This window comes from Rhinolophus sinicus, linkage group LG17 (genome assembly GCF_036562045.2).
Source record: "Rhinolophus sinicus isolate RSC01 linkage group LG17, ASM3656204v1, whole genome shotgun sequence".
NCBI lineage: Eukaryota > Metazoa > Chordata > Mammalia > Chiroptera > Rhinolophidae > Rhinolophus > Rhinolophus sinicus.
In genome coordinates, this window is record NC_133766.1 from 14,855,004 (window position 1) to 14,876,620 (window position 21,617).

Here is a 21,617-nt window from a genome sequence, read left to right on the forward strand (position 1 = left end):
AAATGACCGTCACAAACATGCACAGTGGAACTGCTTTAAGGAAATGGTCATAACTATAAAACATATCATGTTTCCATACCTATGAAAAAAATCAGATTAACTCATTCACAGGTTTGAGAACCATGTATGCTTTAATTTATGGGAAGATATTCTTTCACAATGGTATTTTCAAACTCTATGACATTTCAGTAGATGATGTACAGTAAATCAGGTTCAAGTTCAAATAAATTTGAAAACACTAACAATTCCATCCCCCTCTTCAAAATGTAATGGGATACTCTAGTGAGTTGGAGAAGTCCTACTTCAAGGGGCCTCAAGTGTAGTAGTTTAAAAGTAAACTGGCTTACGTTGGAATCCTGGCTCCGCAATTTATTGACTGGAAAATCTTTTGCAGTTACTTAGCATAAGCTTCAGTTAACAATGATAGAAAAGTAGAGTTACAACTAAAAACCAGCAACCCTGGTCGTGATGCAACCGTAGGTTCTTGAGGATGTGATGGTCTTCACTGTTTTCAAGTTCACTTATAAAATGGAAATAATAGTGATACCTATTAAGGATTCTGTAGCATCTTCATTAGAAAGTGTTGTTAGTCCAAAGCACAGTTAGCATAGGGAACACACAATACGTTTGCCGGGTGAGTCTTATAGATCTCAAACCTAATTGATGTTGAATCGTATATGTCGCACACCTATTTCCTCATGGAACTCTTGTGTATAGGACATCTGTTAATATCTTGTAAAATTATGTGCTTTGAAACACAATTAAGAAACACTACTTCCTGTCAGTTTATCTGGAAAGTTGGAACTGTGGTGTTTAGCTATATGCCAGAGCTGGGAATTGGTCCACATAACAACTTTTCTCTCAAATGTAATCTTGGATTTAAAGGAGGGTAAATGAAATTATAGTTTCATGAGAAGGGACAAATCAAACAAAATATGAGAAAACTGGTCTGTTTGTGGTTAATCCTTTAGAAAAATTTAAAAAGCACTAAGTTTATGAAGCCAAATAAAAATTTGTGAATTATCATTATTACATAATGATGATCATTTTTATGTTCACTGTATTATTTCATTAATGTGTGTTTATTTTTTTCTTAATTTTGATAAGATACATATGTGTATTAATGTGGTTTTAATGGTTGACAGATGCATGTGTAGATAACCTCTGTATATTATAGTTATTGCTTTTTAAGTTATCCATGTTAAACCCTTTTAGTTTTATGGTTGTGCCACTTTCTTTAGAAACATTGTCACACTGTGCACAGGGCTTAAACTTTGTGGAAATGGTTAGAATCTTCACTCTTACTATCTATGTGAAACTGGATCTCTCTGGACCCCAGTTTCCTTACCTTTAAAATGACAGTAATAATACCTCCTTTGTAAGAGTCTTAAGAGGATTATAAATCTTATAAATGAAATTTCTAATACATTATAGATGCTCAATGTAAATGAAGCTGCTTTTATGAAAAATAAAAGTACCCAAATAATGAATTTTCAGCTTCATAGTAAAACATGTAAAAACTAATATAAGAAAAAGGCTCATGATTTTTCACTTTTAAAAAGTTCACATATGTAGTTTTTAAACAATACAAATTTCAAGGGAATAAATATTACAGTTGGGTTTGATCATATATATATTTTTTTCAATTTTATTATTCTGAAGTTCCAGATTCTGTGATAGAAATTTAGAAGCTTGGCGTTTGGCAAAGTACACTGTCACTATAATCCATAGATACTTGATAAGAAAAGAGAACTAACCTGAAGATAATTATTGAAAGAATGATTTCTCATATCTCTCCTTGTCAGCCTAGGCATACACCTTGAACTTTTTGCTTGGACTTGTTGTTTTGTTTTTTTAACTGGCCTGTTTTTCATTCAGTTATATGATCTTATTCTTGTCTAAACCTAGTCCCCCATAGCATTTTGTGTGTGCATGTGTGTTTTTTCAGCATATTTGTTTTTCACTTAAGATCATTTATTCACACCTTCCCTCTTTCCTTCAGCTATTCTGGGCAGTACAAATCACCTCAAGTGTAAGCTCTTTCTCTCTTTATTCATAAACATCACTACTATATATTTATAGCATTCATTTGTTACTAAGTATTTTAGAGATGAGAAATTTTAATAGATATGAGAAAAGAAAACACATGACTTAACTGTGGAAACAGGATATTAATGGTTTCTTAAGTAACTAAAGCAAAGTCTAATTTAGAACCATTTCGAATCACATTGAATAAACTTCATGGCTAATTGTCTAATAGGTGTTTTAATTTTAGTTTTAGTCATGATAAGTATCGTGGTTTTAATTGGACAATAGAAATTTAAAGATTTGCCTTCCTTTTTTTATCTCTAGCTCTTAAAATGCAATGATAAAATTGACTGAAAGAATTATAGTCAGTGTCATTCTTATTTAGAAATATACAGAGGAAACTAACATGCAGTGAATGGTTTCCATCTATGTGCTGAACTTTTTTTTTTTTTTTTCTTGGATAATAGGTATTAACAAGATTTTACAGGTGGTTCTATAAACATGGGTGACCCTGTAGTTTTTGTTGTTTTCTCTATGAAAGTGCTTCCCAATGGAATTGAAAAGCTTGCTCAGAGAGCATAATGCATGTCTAATACGAACACCTTCACTCTAGTCCACTGTAATAGATCTCCCACTTGAATGTTGCCCGCCTTCTTTCTAACAGAACAAGTGGGGACAAAGGGACAGAACAAAACAATTGCATGTCATTTCCTTCAGGTCAAATGAATTCAGTTGTGATCACATTTCTTTCTCCTGGGAAGTGAATCAGGATTACCACATATAAATGAGAAGAGCAGCCTGTTGTGAATATTACTTTTTCATAAAACTAATGATTTCTAGGCCCTGCTTTCTTTTAGATGTCTTGTCATCTTTATTTCTCTCTCCTTCTATGCTGTGGCCACACGGGGCTTCTTGCTGTTCCCAGATATACCAAGCAAGTTCTTCTGCCTTAGGGCTTTTGCTCTAGCTCTTCCCTCTCCCTGGAAAAAATGTCCCCCAATCTTTAGATGGCCAATTCTGTTGTACGAATCTGGTCTCAGCTCACGGTCTCCTTCTCAGAGAGGTCGCTCCGGACTATCCAACTGAAGTGACTCCCTGTTACAGTACCCTCTTATTTTCTTCAATGCATTAATCACTGTCTGAACTATCTTTTAATATTTATTGACTAATTTGTCATCAATGTACTCAGAATATAAGCTCTGTTAGAGAAGACTTTGCATCAACCTTGTGTAGCACCTAGAAGGATGCCTGAACAGTAGCAGACGATCCATGTTTGCTGAATGTGTTGGCTAGATTATATTTTTGGACTCCCATCACCTAGAGAGATGCAATGTGGGACCCATTCCGACTCTGCCACTCCCCAGTTGTGTCACTTTAGAGCTGAATTTCATTTATTACATCCTCCATTTGTAAATCTCCCCGACCTTACATGTCTGTTATCAGACTGAAACCAAATAACGTATGAGGAAATGTTTTTAAATCAGTAAAGACCTATAAAGGGATCTTTCTGCATAGCTTAGAGTTAATACCAGGGCTGGACTGAGTGCTTCCCATGTATTGTTTTACTTAATCCTTGCAGCAATTTTATTTGCTTGAGTCTTTTACCCCGGTGTTACAGATGAACAAACTAAGAGTTAAAGACAATAATTAATTTACGGTTGCTAAAGCTTGGACTCATGCCCAGCTCTCTTTGTCTCCAAAGCCTGTGGGCCTAGCCACATGGAATTCTATCTCACAGATTTACTAACAAATATGTTTATACTCTAAATCATGTTAAATGGTTGTTTAATTCATTCTCTCTCTCTTTTTTCCTTTTTAAAGATCCTGACGAATTTGAGCGAATCTATGAGCCTCTGGATGTCAAAAGTAAAAAGATTCACGTAGTGGACAGTGGCCTCACATTTAACCTCCCTTACCCCTTGATCCTGAGACCACAGAGGGGAGTCGATCTCATCATCTCCTTTGACTTTTCTGCAAGGCCAAGTGATTCTAGTCCTCCATTCAAGGTAAGGACTAGAATATTGATGTCACATTCCTTTATCTATCACATTGCTTTGCATGCCTTGTAGGGATCTTACTTCGTCCTCTTGACCCCAACTTCTTATCCCTTTAACCTGGTATCTACATGATTATGGGGAATATTTCTTAAAACACAGATATGATCCAATTACTCCCCTGCTTAAAGAATTACTCCCCAATTTAAATTGCTCTCCATGACCCACGGTAAAGCTCAGAGTCCGAGCAGGACAAGAACGATGCAATGTATGTGAAGTTCTGGAAGGAAATTAGGATGAGATGTGGGAGTTAGTAGGTAAAAGTGAATGAAAACCATGCATGGGGAATATAGACTGTGAGAAGAAAAGAGAACATAACATAGTATCTTGAAGATTCAAGAACAATATCAGTGGAAAAGGATGAAACCAAGCAAGTATGCAGGGTTATGAAAACCAATTGAAGATATTTCAGAAGGGAGTCTTTCGTGAACTGGACAAGAGCAGTTTCCGTAGGGTTTAAGGGCAGAAATTACACTGTAGTGATATGAGGGATGAATGGAAGTTAAAAAAAAAAATGCAGAGAGTTCTATCAACTGTCCAGGGAAGAAGGAGATGGACTACATTTGCAAGCGGATATGGGGAACAGAAAATTGTGTGTGTGTGGAGGGGTATTTTACCACTTGTATCTTGAAACCTATAGACATGTCCAGTTGTGCATTTTCATAGATGTGCTTCTCTCTCCCCCATATGTGTATATCTCTCTTACAGCATTTCATTCATTCACCCACAAAAAAGTGTCCTACATACATTTTGGCCAGCACTTATAAGGCAATTAGAGCCAAATGATTAAAACAACACACACACACACACACACACACACACACACACACACACACACACAGTGCTCTAGTCCCCACGGAGTTCACAGACGGTGGAAATAATATGTATGTAAATAAATGCAGACAACATACCTTGAAAATTGCTGCATTAGTAGAATTTACTAAGTCCTTCATACTGAAACTATGACAGTGGAGGTCAAAAACGATAACATTTGAGGTGCATCTGAAGAAAGTTTGAGGTGTTCCAGGTGGAGGGAACAATAACAGTCATGGTTTTACTTGGGTGAGGCCATAGTACAGCTCATCGATCTTTCTATATTTCCTATTCAGAACTTTTTCTCATTTCTTCACTTTTATTCTCCCTGTGCCCCTGGCTCTGCTACCTCCATCCTCTTACTCTCAAAACATAGTGTTGACTCCTAATTTCTATAAAAGTTTAATGTCCTCAGATGAGCACTTTCTTAACTTCCCTGCCTAACGATGAAACTCTTTCCACAGCCATTATTTCCCTCCTTCCCTCTTGCCCCAATATAGATGTTTCTACGTATTTTTATATCTCCTTTCCACTGCTCACCCCTTAACCTTCCCAAGGATGTGATTCTACCATATATGTCATCTCTCCACTCTCCAGTAACATCTTCATTAATGACTCCTAGCCATCAGCATTTAAACATGCTCGAATCTTTTCTGTTAACAACCTACCTCTCTCCCTGATATGTACAGAGGGTGCCAAAAAAAAAAAAAAAATGTATACAAATTTTAAGAAAGGAAAAAACTGTATTAAAATTGAAATACTCAATATATGCTGACAAAAGATGAATACAAGTCATGCGTATACATTTTTTTTGACACCCCCTCTGTGTATCTCCTTTTATTATTAGTTTCATATAGCATGAAACTTACTACTCTGAAATAGTACATTGTCTTTTCAGAGATTAAATATAAAGAAAATTGCAGTGTTATATATAATACATTTTTTCTCCAAAAAATGAACTTCAGAAATTTCAAAGTCAAAATGGACTTTTCAGAATCACTTGGAATATTGAAAGTGATTTTTCTAAACTTATGATTGTTGTTATGATTGTCATTATAAAAATATCCATTTGTATATAGATCTAAAAATTACTCAAATATAATGAGTAAATTGATAAAAATATTGTACTATTGATGTTAAAGTAGGTTCCTTATCTTAGATACAACATAATAAGGTTTAAAAATTGGTAAGAAATCTACATAAAGTCTTTTGGTAGGAGGAGAGAAAATCCAATATAAGAATGGGATATATACAATATGAGTTTGTTAAGGTGATTAAAGAGGAAATAATTTCCTATATTTAAGGCTGAAATATGAGGTGACACTTGTAATAAAAGAGTATAAATGCTGGGCAAAATATTAGAACCACTAACTTTATTTCAGTTGTTGATATAAGCATTTCATACATATAGTTAAATGTCAGATTTTGTCAGGGAATCATAGAATGAGAGATAGCATAGCTTTTGATAAAGGCAACCACTCTATTATATCTGCATTGTAACTGGCCTTGAAAGTTGATGACATCAATATCAGTGACACTGGAATTTGTTTTGCTTTGTTGTGTTTTGTTTTAGATTCGTAGGCACACACCCTGATTAATAGTTCAGATATAAAGAGCCTCATGATTTTAAATAGGATTCTTGTAAATTGGTTTAATAAAAGCAGCTCTGTGTTTCATTTTGTCTTTTTGTTGTTGTTGTTAACCATTTAATAACTTAGATACATGCCATGCAAATTTAGTTTACATTAGGGTCCACTCAATGAGAATTCTAATAAGATTTGTCTTTGATGTGGTCATGAAAATAAGCCAGAGTCTTCATATTCAAGTGTGCAAAAGAAACAGATTGTGAATTTAGGGGGTGAAGGAAGCTTTGTATCTTTTGAGAAGCAAGCAAGGAATATAGGAAAATTCAGAGTTTATACCTGTAATTTTTTTTTCTTTATCTTACTAAATTTTATGGGGAGTAATAGAGTAATTGTGCCATAAGTTATGTAATTTTATATTATGTTGCCATATATTGGACATAAATCTAGCTCAGTTTTTCAGTGCTCTTTGAAATGCTTAATGACCAGAAGCCAGAACAATGGGTTCATTTTCTTAACAATTAAAGGAAAGAAGTTTGAAGGAGAAAAGGAGAGAAGGGGGCAATGAGGGAAGGAGACAAGGAAGAGAGAAGGAAGGAAAATTTGAAATGAGCTGGACTTCACAAAGGATAGAAGTAATGTGTCTAAATTAATTTCATCCCCCTGTATTTTCTCAAGGTCAAAATCACATTTAAACCCACAAATAATGGGGAAAAAAGCATCTGTGTTTTTCCACATTAACCTAATTTATTTGTTGACATTAGGGCTTGATCATTGTTTTAGAATCTCTGCATATGATTTACTTAACGATTTTTAGGTTGGGTCACACCCTCATGGCCAAACCAGTCCAAGCGATAGCTATGTGGACATCAATCCATCACGGCTGAGGAAGGGAACTGCATGTTATTAAATGTAACATTTATAGATTTACTTCTCATATTTGTTTCCTGGCACCAGTGTAACAAATTGCCACAAACATGGTGGCCTAAAGCAACAGAAAGTATTCTTTCACAGTTCTGGAGGGCAGAAATCGAAATCAAAGTGTCCTCAGGGCCACACTCCCTCCAAAGCCTCTGTGGGAGAATTCTTCCTTGCTTTTTCGAGCTTCTGGTAGATCCAGGCTTTCCCTGGCTTGTAGCTGCATAAGTCCCTTCTCAGACTTCATATGGCCTTCTCTCTGTGTGTCTTCTTATAAGGACATCTGTGTCTTTTAAAGATATTTGTCATTGGATTTATAACTCATCAAGATTATCCATGATGATCTGAACTTAATTACATTTGCAAAAACACCTTTTCCAATTAAGGTTATATTCACAGGTCGTGAGGGGTTGTTAGAGCATGAATTAAACTATTGGAGGGCCACCATTCAACCTACTTCACCCATATTGGTTACTGAGAATCAGCTGTCTTGTGACGAGTAGATATACCCAACATTAATTTCTCCTTACGTATTTTTGTGAATTTATAGTAACCTCTTATTGAAGAAGCGCTAACACAAACTGCAAAATTGTATGTAAATTCTACACACTATTAGATATAGAAAATTATTTTCATGCCTATTGCATTATAAAGCTCTTGGATCCTAATACCAGCATGCTTTTTATTGGAAGTAAGAATGACCAAGACCACAAAATAATGAATTATACATTATAATTTCTAGCCACTGTATTTTATCTTAGTTGCTTCAATAATTTTTTAAGAGTCTGTAAATTTACTTATATCTTTTACGCCATATCTCCCTCTAATCTAAAAATAGGTTTTAAATAATGAGAAGTATCTTAGAAAGCACATATCCTAGTTTGTACAGAAAAAAGATCTCATTTTCTATAAAGAAAAGCTAATTTATTATAGATATAAATATATTATGTATTTATAAATATATATATATTTATCTACATATATGAATAAATAAATATGGCATATACATGTCATTCGCACTATAGTTTGAATAACATTCTATGTCATTTAGGTTGTTTTTCCTGTCTTTCTAGATGTTTTAGTACTCAAAAAAAAACCGAGCACAAACATTTTGCAAATGATCATTTGGAAGGATACTATCAAATTTTTATCTCCACAGAAAACAATTTAAGTTATTACTATGTAAATTTACCATTAATTAGTCTATGGAAATCTGTTTGCTAGTTTGGAAACATTAGCAAGCTCTTTTTTTTTTTCTCCTTATTCTCATGCAATTGATTCACAGTGTGAACTTTTGGTTTTGTTTTGTTTGATGTTGCATAGTCTGGAATGAATAATTGTGAACAGCACTAGACAAGAAATAACAGGTATCAAGTAACAACCAAAATGGAAGGTTAGAATAGAATAGAGTTCTGGCATATCGCTGTAATTTGTGGAGCAGCAATTATTTTGCTCACTGCATTCTTTTCAAGGACTCTTTTCAAACTTGTCTGTGTCATTGTTTCTGACTTTACAAGCAGAGAAATGAGACATCAGGGCAGAGATGGTTTTCCATTCTGTAATCACTGTATCGTCATCGGTTTTTGATCTTTCCACATCAGGATCATGTAAGGAAAGGGAAAGTTTCCATCTCTTCCTGATTCCAGCATAAAATAGTTTGGTCTATCTAAAAATAGTTTGGTCTTTTACCTCATGAAATTCCCTTTTCCTCTTTCTTCGTATTCCACACATCGTTGGTCATACCCTTGAGTCATGTTTGTAAACACTAGCAAGCTCTTTTTTCTCTGTATTCTCACGCAATTCATTCTCACTGTGAACTTTTGGTTTTACTTAGATGTTGAATAGTCTGGAATGAATAATTACGAACCATGCTAGACAAGAAATACCGAGCTGAATAATTCAACTGAACCAGATGGAGGGGAAGAGTGATAAAAGTTTTCTGAAGTTTCAAACAAGAAAATAGTCATATATATGGGATTTTCCGTAAACTACAATCATATTTAGCTTAATAGTATAGGAAAGAAATGCTTTAATAGACATTAAACCTTTTGTTGTCTCGTATTTTTATTTCTTTGTAAATGGCTTCTAGAGAGTTGATCAACTTAAAATTCACAACATTCCAGAAGCATCAAGAGCAGTGAAAGTTCAATGAAAAGTATATTTTTCTCTAAATTTAAGGTGCTATCTTAAAGTGCTTGATTCCTGGCATATAAATTACTGAGTTTTTAAAAATACATGCTCTCATTTAATCCTCACAGCAATCCTAAGGAAGGTAATAGTGTTAACTTGTTTTTTTACAGTGATAGAAAATGAGATGCTGAGAATTAAGAAACAGGTGAAATGTAAGTGAAATAGACTTGGGAGCCTACGATTTCAGGGATAGTGAACAACCTGCTCCCTGTTTGTTTGTTGGTCGGTCGGTTGTTGTTACTTATGATCCCCATGGTGCCATTAGGGAAATACTTCAGCCCCCAAAATAGTTCTAATAGCAATCTTATGGGCTATGTATTATTATTACCTTCCTTATTTTATACTTGAGGATATTGAGTGTGGAAACATTAAGAAATGTGCCCAAGGTCCCATAGCTCACACTTGAACTCAGGCAATCTGACCCCCCAGCATCAGTTTCTTATGTGCCCCGCTTCCCCTTAAGCTGCACATAAATAGAAATAAGCTCTATTCTCCACATTGATTTATATTGATGTAAAATTTAATATTGTGTGTGTGTGTGTGTGTTTACTCACTTCCTTAGTCAGCCTTGATGCAGAAACAAACCTAAAATCTTAGTGGCTGACTATAAACACGTATTTTTTGGTCAACTTACTTGTCAGCAGCTGCAGATCAGCTGCTGTGGCTGCATTGTGAGTCTTTTCACTCCGGTGGGGAAGTTAATCATCTTACCAGGAAGGGAGCTAATCTGTGGAAACAAACACACAATCTGCCACACCCGTTAACTAAACTCTTGGTACCTCTGCATGGCCCCCGCTTGGCCACTACACGTATGATAAAAACATGCTGAGGCCAGACGCTCAACTTCTTTCTGTAAACAGAAGAAAAAAAGAAGCTGATTCAAAGTAACTTAAATATTTTTGTATACATAAAATTTATTAATTGTACTTAGTTATGTGGACATGATATAGGTAAAAATACAGTAACAGAGTGTTCCTCATTCTGATTCATCACATTCTTTGACTCCTAAGGGTTAAAAAACATTCACAGGGCTTATAAATGCCCAGAATCTGTAATATTTTTTTTTCCTATAGCAATTACCTCCATATCATTTCATTCAGTTCAGTTCATCAATAATTTTCCAATGGACCTAGCCCCGTGCCAAAAATTAACATAACAATACTGAGTTTGTTCATAGAGTCCTTTTATATTTTTTTTTGAGATTAATGAACTTCTTGAGAATGGGGTCATTATTTGTCTTAGCAAGGAGTACACTGCAGGCACATAGTAAACACCTAATGAATATTGAAGGATGGCAGAACCGACTGAACAAGTGAAAACTGACAATTCCCAAATGCATCTTTCCTTCTTCCATAGGAGCTTCTCCTTGCAGAAAAGTGGGCTAAAATGAACAAGCTCCCCTTTCCAAAGATTGACCCAAATGTGTTTGATCGAGAAGGGCTAAAGGAGTGCTACGTCTTTAAACCCAAGAATCCTGATGTGGACACAGATTGCCCGACTATCATCCACTTTGTGTTGGCCAACATCAACTTCAGAGAGTACAAGGCTCCAGGTACGTTGGGAATCAGTTGTTTTCTGTAAAGTAGAAATCTGGTAAAGGAGCAAGACTGACAGTAATTAGGTTCACACTGGCCCTGGCCATACCAGCTATTATTACAATTTTGAATGCTTTCCTTACCTTGATAATTAACTACTCTCTGAGACCCCCAAGTACTCCCCACCTTTCTCACTCCAAGATCCCCTGGGTTCTTCACAATCCAGAAACTAGAGGGTTAACAACTAGCTCAGTAAAAACAGATGTGGGGTGTTACTCCAAAACACCAGATTATTTTTTCTCTGATTAGTTGGCGCTCTTATCATCAGGGCTGTTAAATATTTTGAATATCACTGTTGTGAAGGGAGCCCTTGTTTCAGAACAAATCATGGGAAAGTTTTGGGAATGTTCGCTGACCACAAGATTAATGTAATCTAGCATTACAACATGGCTGATAGTTTCATGTTGCCATGTTATATTTTATACAAAAAGAGAATCAAATTCAAAGCACAGTCACCCTGCTGTACCACATTCAGAGCAGCCTATAAACTAAACTCTTCAGTAGCCGGAAAGATCTAGAGATTGACAGGCAAGATGGTGAAGAACTAAAAATCAAATTATTTTAGGACCAAAAATGTAAAGGGGAAGACACAAGAAATAGTCCTGGAAGATTTGACAGGAAACCATGGAGAAGAAAGTGATTTTTCTAGATGATAGAGGAAGACAGAGAAAGGATCAATAAGGTTGGAAGTTATGAGTCAAAATTCAAAACAAGAGAAGGAAGAATGGACTGTTATTTTTAGTTATTGAACAGTGGAGTACTGGAAACCTAGGGAATTTTCTATTACTGTTAATTCTCAAGGCAAGATTGTATAGGGGAATTCTGTAGCATGAAGACTGTTAGACAATGTTTGGTTTGGGTTCCCCCAGAAGCAGATGCTGAGCGAAGGATTCAAGTACTAATAGTTTATTTGGGTGAACTAGGGAACTTTAGTAAGGAAGGGGAAGGTGATAAAAGGAAGGCAGACAGGAAAAGATGTGTTAGTGAGTCAGCTGAACTTGATCCTGCTGGGAAACTCTCAAAAATGAAATAGAACCTGTACCAGAATCATCCTTTCCACCCACATAGTGAGAGACAAGAGAACTGGGGTACTTATATCCTAATTCACCAAAGTCTTTGGTTGACTGCTGCCTGGGGCAGAGTATTATTTACCAGGACGTCCAGCCTGCTGCTAGTGAACAAAGCCACCTTGCACAGTTGCAGGGAGGGGTAGAAAGCCCTTAGGCACAGAGATGCAGATACTGGCAATCGGAAGTTGTCCAGTCAAAACACACAGAAATTCTCACCCAGGGAATATGGGTGGAGGCACAGCCGTGCATACCGTGACCTCAGTAGGGACTCCCAGTGTTATGTTTATGACTATTTGTAAATTTTATTCCCTGGGTTTTAGAGATATTTTGTAGTTTTCCAAATAACACCATTTGAGACTCTTCTGATATTTAGGTGTTCCAAGAGAAACTAAGGAAGAGAAAGAGATAGCTGATTTTGACATTTTTGATGACCCTGAATCACCCTTTTCAACCTTCAACTTTCAATATCCAAATAAAGCATTCAAAAGGCTGCATGATCTGATGTACTTCAATACCCTGAACAACATAGATGTAAGTATCGCCTACGGTCACTGACAATGTCAAATATTTCGTATCGCGTAAACATAGCAATACCTCTTTTTAATTAATTAAAAATAAGGTTTATGAATGACACCACCCAAGTGATATGATTTTATTTTTTATGAAATATTTTATTACTCTCCAGAGGAACCTTATAAAATTCACAAATAAGAAAATGAATGCCTCCAAGTTGGCAAAGCCTACCTTTTATACTATTATTTGATTGACAGATTGGTCAATACTCAGCTTCTTTGCCCAAGTTTCTAATGTATTCGTCATATGGTAAAATAAATTAGAAGTAGGGAGAAAAATGATAAAAAGGAAATATAAAATTAGGAAAGTGAATGTAACCAGAAGTGTAGTTAATCTGCAAAAATATCATGTGTTTTAATGGGTATACTCATGCTTTTAAATGTCTTTATTTTGGGGGATCTTAGTAATAATTATAAAAGTAGTAGCCTCCCCATTTTAGTCCTTGATATATCAAGTATGTTTTGCTTTAGAAACTTTCAAAACAAGCCATTCTCTTCAGTATAATCATTCTTATCACTGGTATATCTGCTGCTAAGATTCTTTGTCCATGTCAAATCTTTAGTCTCTAACTCACCATTTGAGAACACTGTTGTGTAATTGGAACCATGTTGGTTTATAGTGCCAAATCCCAGTGTCTTGACAAGTCATTATTAGTTGTGAAAGCCCAAGTTCATTAGCCTAATTGGGTTTTGCACCTTAGAAAAATAGAATAACAGAAAAAGAAAAAAAAAGAAAGAAAGAAATTAAATGGAGAGGGAAAGGTATCATATATGATTTGCCAGCCTTTTCGAGACTGTGTGAATGGCTCAAAAGAACACACTGTATGTGTATGAGTGCTCTTTGTATATGAGATTTAATTAGATTTTGTGAGCTAATAGGATTGTGGCACATCTAGTTTGCTTGTTTGTTTAGTTAGGCCGGAGACTAGTAATAATTAATTGTGTGCAATTATAGCAGTTACACTGTAATATGTTTGTTAATCAATATCTTTAAAGTTTTGTAAACATAGGAATTTTCCCCCAATAAGCTTCATTTCTTGCAACTCTAAAATGCTTTCTTCTTAGGCTTCATGGATGAATAATATGCGATAATTCATGCTTAATGCATTTTATGGCATATATCACTTTCTATATATTTTTATTCCCTTTTTCTTTTGTCTCACAAGCAGTGGACATCTGAGATCCATATGCTACATTGTTTCTGTTGTGATGGTGAAAATTTAAAGAATATTAAGAGAAAATCAGTATTTTAAGCTGTGATTTATATGGAGTGAACATTCTCAAAATAGAGTTATGTTTTATAAAAAACCTGCTGCTAAAGATAAGTGAACTGAGGGGCAATATCAGAGTAAACTATTTTCCCAGCATGAAGCCAGTAAACTCAAAAGTATTATATATATTGGGATAAAATGTATTATACTTGATCAGTCATCCTCAAATGGAAAGAAAATTAGATTGTAAGAATATATTAATAACTTATTGGACTTGAGAGAATAAAAGATACACACACACACATCTGTGTGTATGTGTATACACATATATATATATATATATGCGTGTCTACATCTATGTGTATTGAGTATATATATACGTATGTACGTGCGTGTATACATATGTAACTTAATCAGCTGCATTTCTCTCATTGTTTTCAGTTTTGGTTTATATAAAACCTGCTAAGCTATTCGCTATAAAAAATGATATACCGTGTTTCCCCCAAAATAAGAACTAACTGGAAAATAAACCTTAGCATGATTTTTCCGGATGACATCCCCTGAACATAAGCCCTAATGCGTCTTTTGGAGCAAAAATTAATATAAGAGCCGGTCTTATTTTCGGGGAAGCACAGTAGTTCTAGTTACATATTTTACAAACATTCTTCAAAGTAGTTTGTTTGACACATAGGTGAAAAAGTTAAAGGCTGAACAAAAATAAAGTGAATGCCAAAATAACTGTCCTGACTTATAGTTCATCAAATGTTCATCTTTCACGAACCACTTAATTAAGCAGGTTTTAATCGCTTCCAAGAACTTTTCTGGCGCAGCATGTAGAAGCGACATCTTTGGCTTTATATCATGTATAGATCCCAGATGGGCCAGTTGTGTGACTTTAAATACGCTACTTACATGTTTGGGGCCTCAGTTTGCTCATCTCTAAAACAGGTGTAGCAGTATCTATCATAATGGCAGTAGGGAATCTTTAATCAGGTGATGTGTGAACAGTGGCCCTGCAAACATAAGCTGCCCAATAAACAGGAACCTTAACTATGCGTGTCTGTATATATGATGGATATACCCCAAGACCTTTGCAAATGCCCAGAATTAAAAATATAGACAAGTCTGAACAAGTAATAGCAGCCTAAGCAGTAAATAAATATTTTTCAAATGAATAAATATAGGTTTCCTCTTAAATTATATGACCATTGAGACTTGTGTTCATGTGATTCTTGGGGGTGTGTGTGTGTGTGTGTGTGTGTGTGCAACTCATACCCAGGTAAGACTTCTAGTTTTCACCGACATTTTCTTTTTCTCTCTTGGGATTACTCCCACATCTCCCATGTCCCATGTCTCTACCAAGAAGACATATTTTATGATAACTAAAGTGTCTTGATAAGTGGTGATAAATAAAGAGCAACAAATTGCTGAGGTAGGAGCTGGGGAATTCGTGCACCCCATTTAAATAGGTTATTAATTCACCCTTCAACAACACAACACACATTTACTTGTGGTAGACTGCCAGGATTGCTTGCAAATTGTGGACATTGTGAATATAAACTCTTCTAATGCAAAGACACTTGACTGCCAAGTCCATAGGAGACAGTTTTCAAGTTCGTGGCTATGACGCCTGTGGCATAAAATACAATTTTCATCTTCAATTCTCATCCTGCCATCAATTTGTACTCTGGAAAGGCCACCCTGTCTCCGACAGCCGTATGCTTCTGTTGCTTTCTTTTCCCCAGTGATCCTCACTGGCCTGAGTTGCTGAAGCTAAATTCCAGTTCATCTTTAGAAAACTTCTGCTCTGTTTGTTCTCACTTCCTGACAGCAGCCTGGGTTTGTCATTAGCATCAGGTTTCTGCACTTACTCAATCCTCCCAAATTCCTTTTCGCTGAACGTTGTTGCCTCAGTGCTTTTATAATGGCAGTATGTCATGTTTGCTTGTTCTTTCAGAAGCCTCACATATAGTGACTTATATTGGTAGACATGTGGTATGTGGGAAATGCAGAGGCTTTGGAGTCAGACCAAATTGGGTGTTCAAATCTTCTCTTGCTGTCTCTCGGTTGCATTATCTTGGATGTGTTGGTTAACCTTTCCAAATGTAGCTTTCCCCATTTTAAGGGGAACCAATGCTACATGCCTTGTACTTCAGGGTGAGGATTAAATAAAATAATATGATTTAAGGGCTTAGCATCTAAGAGACACACAATAAATTGAGTCAACTAATATGATAATGATAACAATGATTATCTGTGTTCATAGTAACTTCTGCTTTTAATCACAAATTTAAACCCATGAAAAACAATGACTTGCCTTATTTCCCTTGTATCTTCCAGAGACATTGATCATAATGCCTGGCATCTAAAATAAATACGCAATAACATTTTCATGAATGCTTTTTAAAATGTCACTGACTTACTGGCAGAAACTGTTGAAGAATTTAATGTGATAGGAGGAGGGGAAAGCAAGGGTCAGGATACAACACCTGGAGGCAGGGATGTTGACCGTGGAGAATCTGTTCTCCAGGTAGTGTGGCTCCCTGCTCTACTCACAAACTGCTCCTTCGATCTGGAAGGGACATGCCTTCTGAGATTTCCTTTCTAAGACCTAGTCAATTCAGCCATCCCAGGAAAATGTACTGTTATGCAGTCTCACTCATTCAAGCTAGTAATTCAGTAGGCGTATTCTAAGAACCTGTTGTATGTCAGTTTATTCAGTGTATATCGCTGATGTATAATAATAAGCTTTTAAAATTTATTCTCAATTCTATAAAGTGTTAAATATTAGATGTTAATTAAAATGAGGAAAAGCATGTATCCAGAAGTACGGGGACTTCATTTTAAATGTCTGTATATTTCATCATCGTGATCAGAGTGTCTAGGGACAAGTTAAAGTCTTTATCTTTTTAAAGATAATTTAGAAGTGTGTTAGGTATCATGGCCTAATATATTAGGCCCCAATTTATCTTCTTTTAATGCTGCCTGTACTCTCTTTCCATCTTATTTCTTCATTAATTCAACACATATTTCTCGAGTACCTACTGTAATAGGAAGTAGGAATACAACCATTCACAAAACAAAAAGCACAAGGAAAAGTTTGGAGTGCTTAATATAAGCTAAATAGTTTCCCCTCAAATATTTAATACTCATAACTAGCCGATGAAGTAGGTCTTTTTATTTATATGTGAGGAAACTGAGTCATGGATCATTTAGGGAGGTCACTGGAAGTCACACAGTATGTGAGGAGCTGAGATGCTACCACAGGTTTTTTTCCACTCTTTCCTAACTTTTGAACCATCTATCTCTCAAGCAGGCATATTTCCAAATGTTCCCCAGAAACAGCCTCCTTTCCAGCCAGGCCAATTTCCAGATGTTTCTTATACATGCCATGACCTTCCTTCCACCTTCAGCCTTTTTATATGTTTATCCCTCTACTGAGAATGCCCAGTCTTTCCATCTATTTATAGCATCCTGCCTGTCCTTCAACTCAAATCAAGTCTCATTAGTCTCATGAGTTGAACTTTATCCTGTTTCATTCAACCTTCAATGATAACCTTCTGTGCATTCATTAATTTTACAAATATTTATTGTTCCCCTACTGTGCTCTAAGTGCTGGGATCAAAAATGACAACTTTTCAAAGGTCGCTGTGTTCATGACACTTTGGTTTTTATTGGGAAGGCAGTCATTAGCCAGCAAATTCACAGTCATTTAGGCCACTATATCTTCTTATATTTTTCTATATTTCTAATTTTTATTTCTCTCTCAAACTATACTGTAACTTCCCCTTTGAGCTCATTTTAAATGTTCTATTGTGGGAATTCAGTATTTGCTTGTGGATTGCTTCTAATCTCACATTTCTTAAATGTGTTCCTTTTTGGGAGAAGACCACATTTTATGTGTTTTATTTTCTTATTCTTTTCCTTTATTATCAAAGATTTAAAGGTTCTGGATCAATAATTAGGAGGCTCTCGAATGGCACAAGTGAAAGAGGACATGGGTCATATTTAGGGATGCAGAAGGTTGAGATATAAGGGCTGTTGCTAGGATAACACTGATGGGAAGGATTTGGAATCTCAGTGAATTTCAGGGCATTGAAAGGTATAAACACTACTTAAGATTACTCTTAATTAAAAAAAAAAACCCGGGAAAATTCAAATATGACACATTGCCTTTTTGGATACATCTAGTTGTATCATGTATTATGCTGGAAGGTTTGAATTTGGCATCTGATGTAGTAATGAGTTGAGCCTCTTCGGCTTATATCACAGAATTATAAATCACAGCAAATCGGTCTTTTTTGCAGTAATCTGAAAAAAAAAAAAACACCTGGTTAATAGTTTCATAGTGTTGAAGTGCCACCTAGTGGTCAAACTTGCACATTCTAATTGGGTATGATTTGGGTATTTCAGAGTTATAAGTGTAAATATTCCTTTTCCTTCCTAAGAATGGCCTGTTTACTGGAAACAACTGCCACAGTCCAATCGTGGTAAACTTACCAGTTGTTGATATTGATATTATTTTTTGTGCTCATGAATTCATTATAAAGTAATCGACGGCAGTCATTACCAGTATCATTTTTCCCTGCAGTCTTTTACATTTTAAAGCCTTTTAGGTGTTTGGAAAGTAAGTAGTTGATATTTTACTTGGGTACTTCTCTGTAATGGGGGTTGATGTGTCTCATGCTGCTCTGGTAAAGGAGAAACTAACTGAAATCCTGCTGGCAAGATCTTTATAAAGGTGGGGAAATTTATATTAAAAGATGATGTACTAGGACACGCTTGCTCACAGAATTGATTTTCTGATTTTTACCAAATAATAACCCCACTATTGGTTGCTATACATGGTGTTTTATTTCTAATAAACTTTATAGCCTCACATCTAATTTAAAGCCCCTAAATTTCCTCACAGATGGTCAGTTTAAAAATAACAATAAATAGATGCTACTTGTGGAATGTTTCCTATGGGGCAGGCATTATGCAAAGTACTTTTTATAAATGATCTTCAATCCCTACAAAATCCAAGATAAGTATTATCATTCTCATTTTAAAGAAGAGGAAGCATGCTCAAGGATTTACGTTAATTCCCCTTGATCTCACACAGCCAAGACACTGTGTCTGGAGGCCCTTGGTCAGGGTCTCCTTCCTAGACCTGACAACCTCTTCTGTAACCATCCATATAATTAAATTTCCCTTACTCATGGGGAAAATGGAGTCAACAAATATCTGCTTTACTTAAAAGACTCAGGAACATTTGAGCCCATTTTCCCAGAAGACAATTTTATATATATAAAAGTATATATATATAATTTAAAAATCATAAAGCCAATAAAGGTATCACATTCCATTATGGGAACTAAATCCCCGTTCCCATAATACAACTGCTTGTTGTTTAAAGTTACTATTAGAGAATAGAGGGGTCTGCATGTTGGGCCTGACATAAAGTCACAGAATATTGCAGGCATGTTAGCACCACCCAGATCACACATCTCTATCCTTCAGGCATTGGACCCAGCTCGCCCAGCGAGATTGGATATGGAAATGGAGAAAGCCCCTCGGTGCACACATCTCCAGAGCATCTCAGAGATTTATTTCTCTATTTCAAAAAAAAAAAAACTATAATGAAAAGATTAATTCGATTTTTGTCTTGACCAAACAAATGTATAAGGGAGTTCAGAGCTGCATGAATTATACATCTTTTGCCTCTGTTTGCAGGTGATAAAGAATGCCATCGTTGAAAGCATTGAATATAGAAGGCAGAATCCATCTCGTTGTTCTGTTTCCCTCAGCAATGTCGAGGCAAGAAGATTCTTCAACAAGGAGTTTCTAAGCAAACCCACAGCATAGTTTGTGTACTGGAAAGGGCAGCCATTTCTGCTGCTAAGGCAGGTTGAAATTCCATGACAACTGGACTTAAAAGCAAAGGATAGACGTTAGTACTGATCACAAGAGACTGGCTGATACTCCAAGTTGCAGTTATTTAGCTGCATGAGAATAATACCCTTATTTTGTTAGGTTAACTGATAATGCTGATTATATAAAAATATACTCAGCTACATTTTCTATCAGTATGAATTTCCTGATGCAACTGTAGGGACATATACTGTATTTTTAGTCATTCCTCACCAACTATCTTATGTGTTCTCTTTTTTAAAATGTGGCTACTTTTTAGAATGTTTAACATTTCAATCTCATTAAGTAAGATTTTGTATTGTGTGTGAATATTGTTCACTGACTGGATTTATTCATACCAAGAGACAACACTATTTTTATTTATATATACATTTCTACATATACAAAATAAATACATCTATATGCAAAGTAGCATGAGATCACTGAGTTTTATTATTTTAAAAGAGATATTGCCCTGTTCCTGTGAGAGAGTCTCAACTTCATGGCTTTCAAACACAAAAGTTGTTCATCCTAAAACTCACATGTGAAATTTATCAATTTAAATCATGGTTATTTTTCTTAAAAGAGAAAGTGTGTATTAATTGTTAAGAAAATGGTATATATTTATTCAGCAAGTAGATTAAAAAAGTAACCACTTCCAGTTTAACATTTTACTTTGCTGATATTATCTGGACTGTGTATCCACCAGCGAGCACCAGAGAAAAATCCAGAAGAATGGTCAAGGGCTGAGTATGCAAGACTTGTCTTAGGGATAGTCTCTATTGCAAGGCTGACATTTCAGTTACTGTTGATCTACTAAGGTTTAGGGTTGTTATTCCAAACATAAGGGCTTCCTCATTCTTCTTCCTTGAATTACCTTTCTTTAAGGTCTCTATTTGTCTTCTTTTATCTCACCTTTCATTTGTGGGTGAGGAACAAACTTTCCTCTACCCTCAAGGTTCTTCTGGCGGGTCTATTCATCAGACTTGAGACAGATTAGCAAGAGAAAATAACCAAATTTAATGCATACAGATGTATGGGAACCCCACATACGTGAGAGAGTCAGAAATCCCACATGCACAAGAGGTTCAGAGATAGAAAGAAAACATGAGTAGATAAGACATCCTGAGCTAGGGAGGAGGTAAAGCGCCTTGGGGGCTTCTTATCATTGCAGGATGATAAGAACAGAAGTTCTTAGTAAATATAAATTTGCCCTGCCCTACGGATAGACCAAAAGGAGTTATCTCTGATTTCTTACAGGCAAGGCTTCTGATTCAAAATTTTCGGTAGTTAAGGGGCAGGGAGGGAGGGCAAGCAGAATTTTCTCTTGAGCCTGTGGCTAAAGTTACCTTTAGCTCAAAACAATTTGCATACCACAGAGGCACATCTAAGGGTGCATCGCTCTAGAACCCCACACATTCACATTTCTATTTGTGAGGAAAGACCGAAAACAGAAATAAAGTAGTTCATTCTTTCATTGGTTGATTTATGCATATGACAAGTGAGTGCCCCCTACAGGCCATCTGACGTTGCAGGATCTGGGGATACAGCAGTAGACAAAATTGACAAAAGGGTTCGTCCTTAAGGACCTTACATTCTAATGGAGGTGACCAATGATAAACAAGACAAATACTAGAATGTTAGTGATAAGTGCTAAGGAGAAAACTAAGAAGGGAAGGGAGGACATGGGA

At 35.8% G+C, this 21,617-nt stretch overlaps 1 protein-coding gene across 1 annotated transcript in view; it reads left to right on the forward strand.

The window, feature by feature from the left end:
* The window catches only part of PLA2G4A (phospholipase A2 group IVA), a 137,076-nt gene extending 116,717 nt beyond the window's left edge, over positions 1-20,359 (forward strand). The window contains exons 15-18 of the mRNA XM_019738116.2: positions 3,850-4,034; positions 10,943-11,138; positions 12,625-12,782; positions 19,750-20,359. Coding sequence (XP_019593675.2) covers positions 3,850-4,034; positions 10,943-11,138; positions 12,625-12,782; positions 19,750-19,881 — 671 coding nt within the window. The 3' untranslated portion in view covers positions 19,882-20,359. The remainder of the gene's footprint in view (positions 1-3,849; positions 4,035-10,942; positions 11,139-12,624; positions 12,783-19,749) is intronic.
* The last annotated feature ends 1,258 nt before the right edge of the window (positions 20,360-21,617 follow it).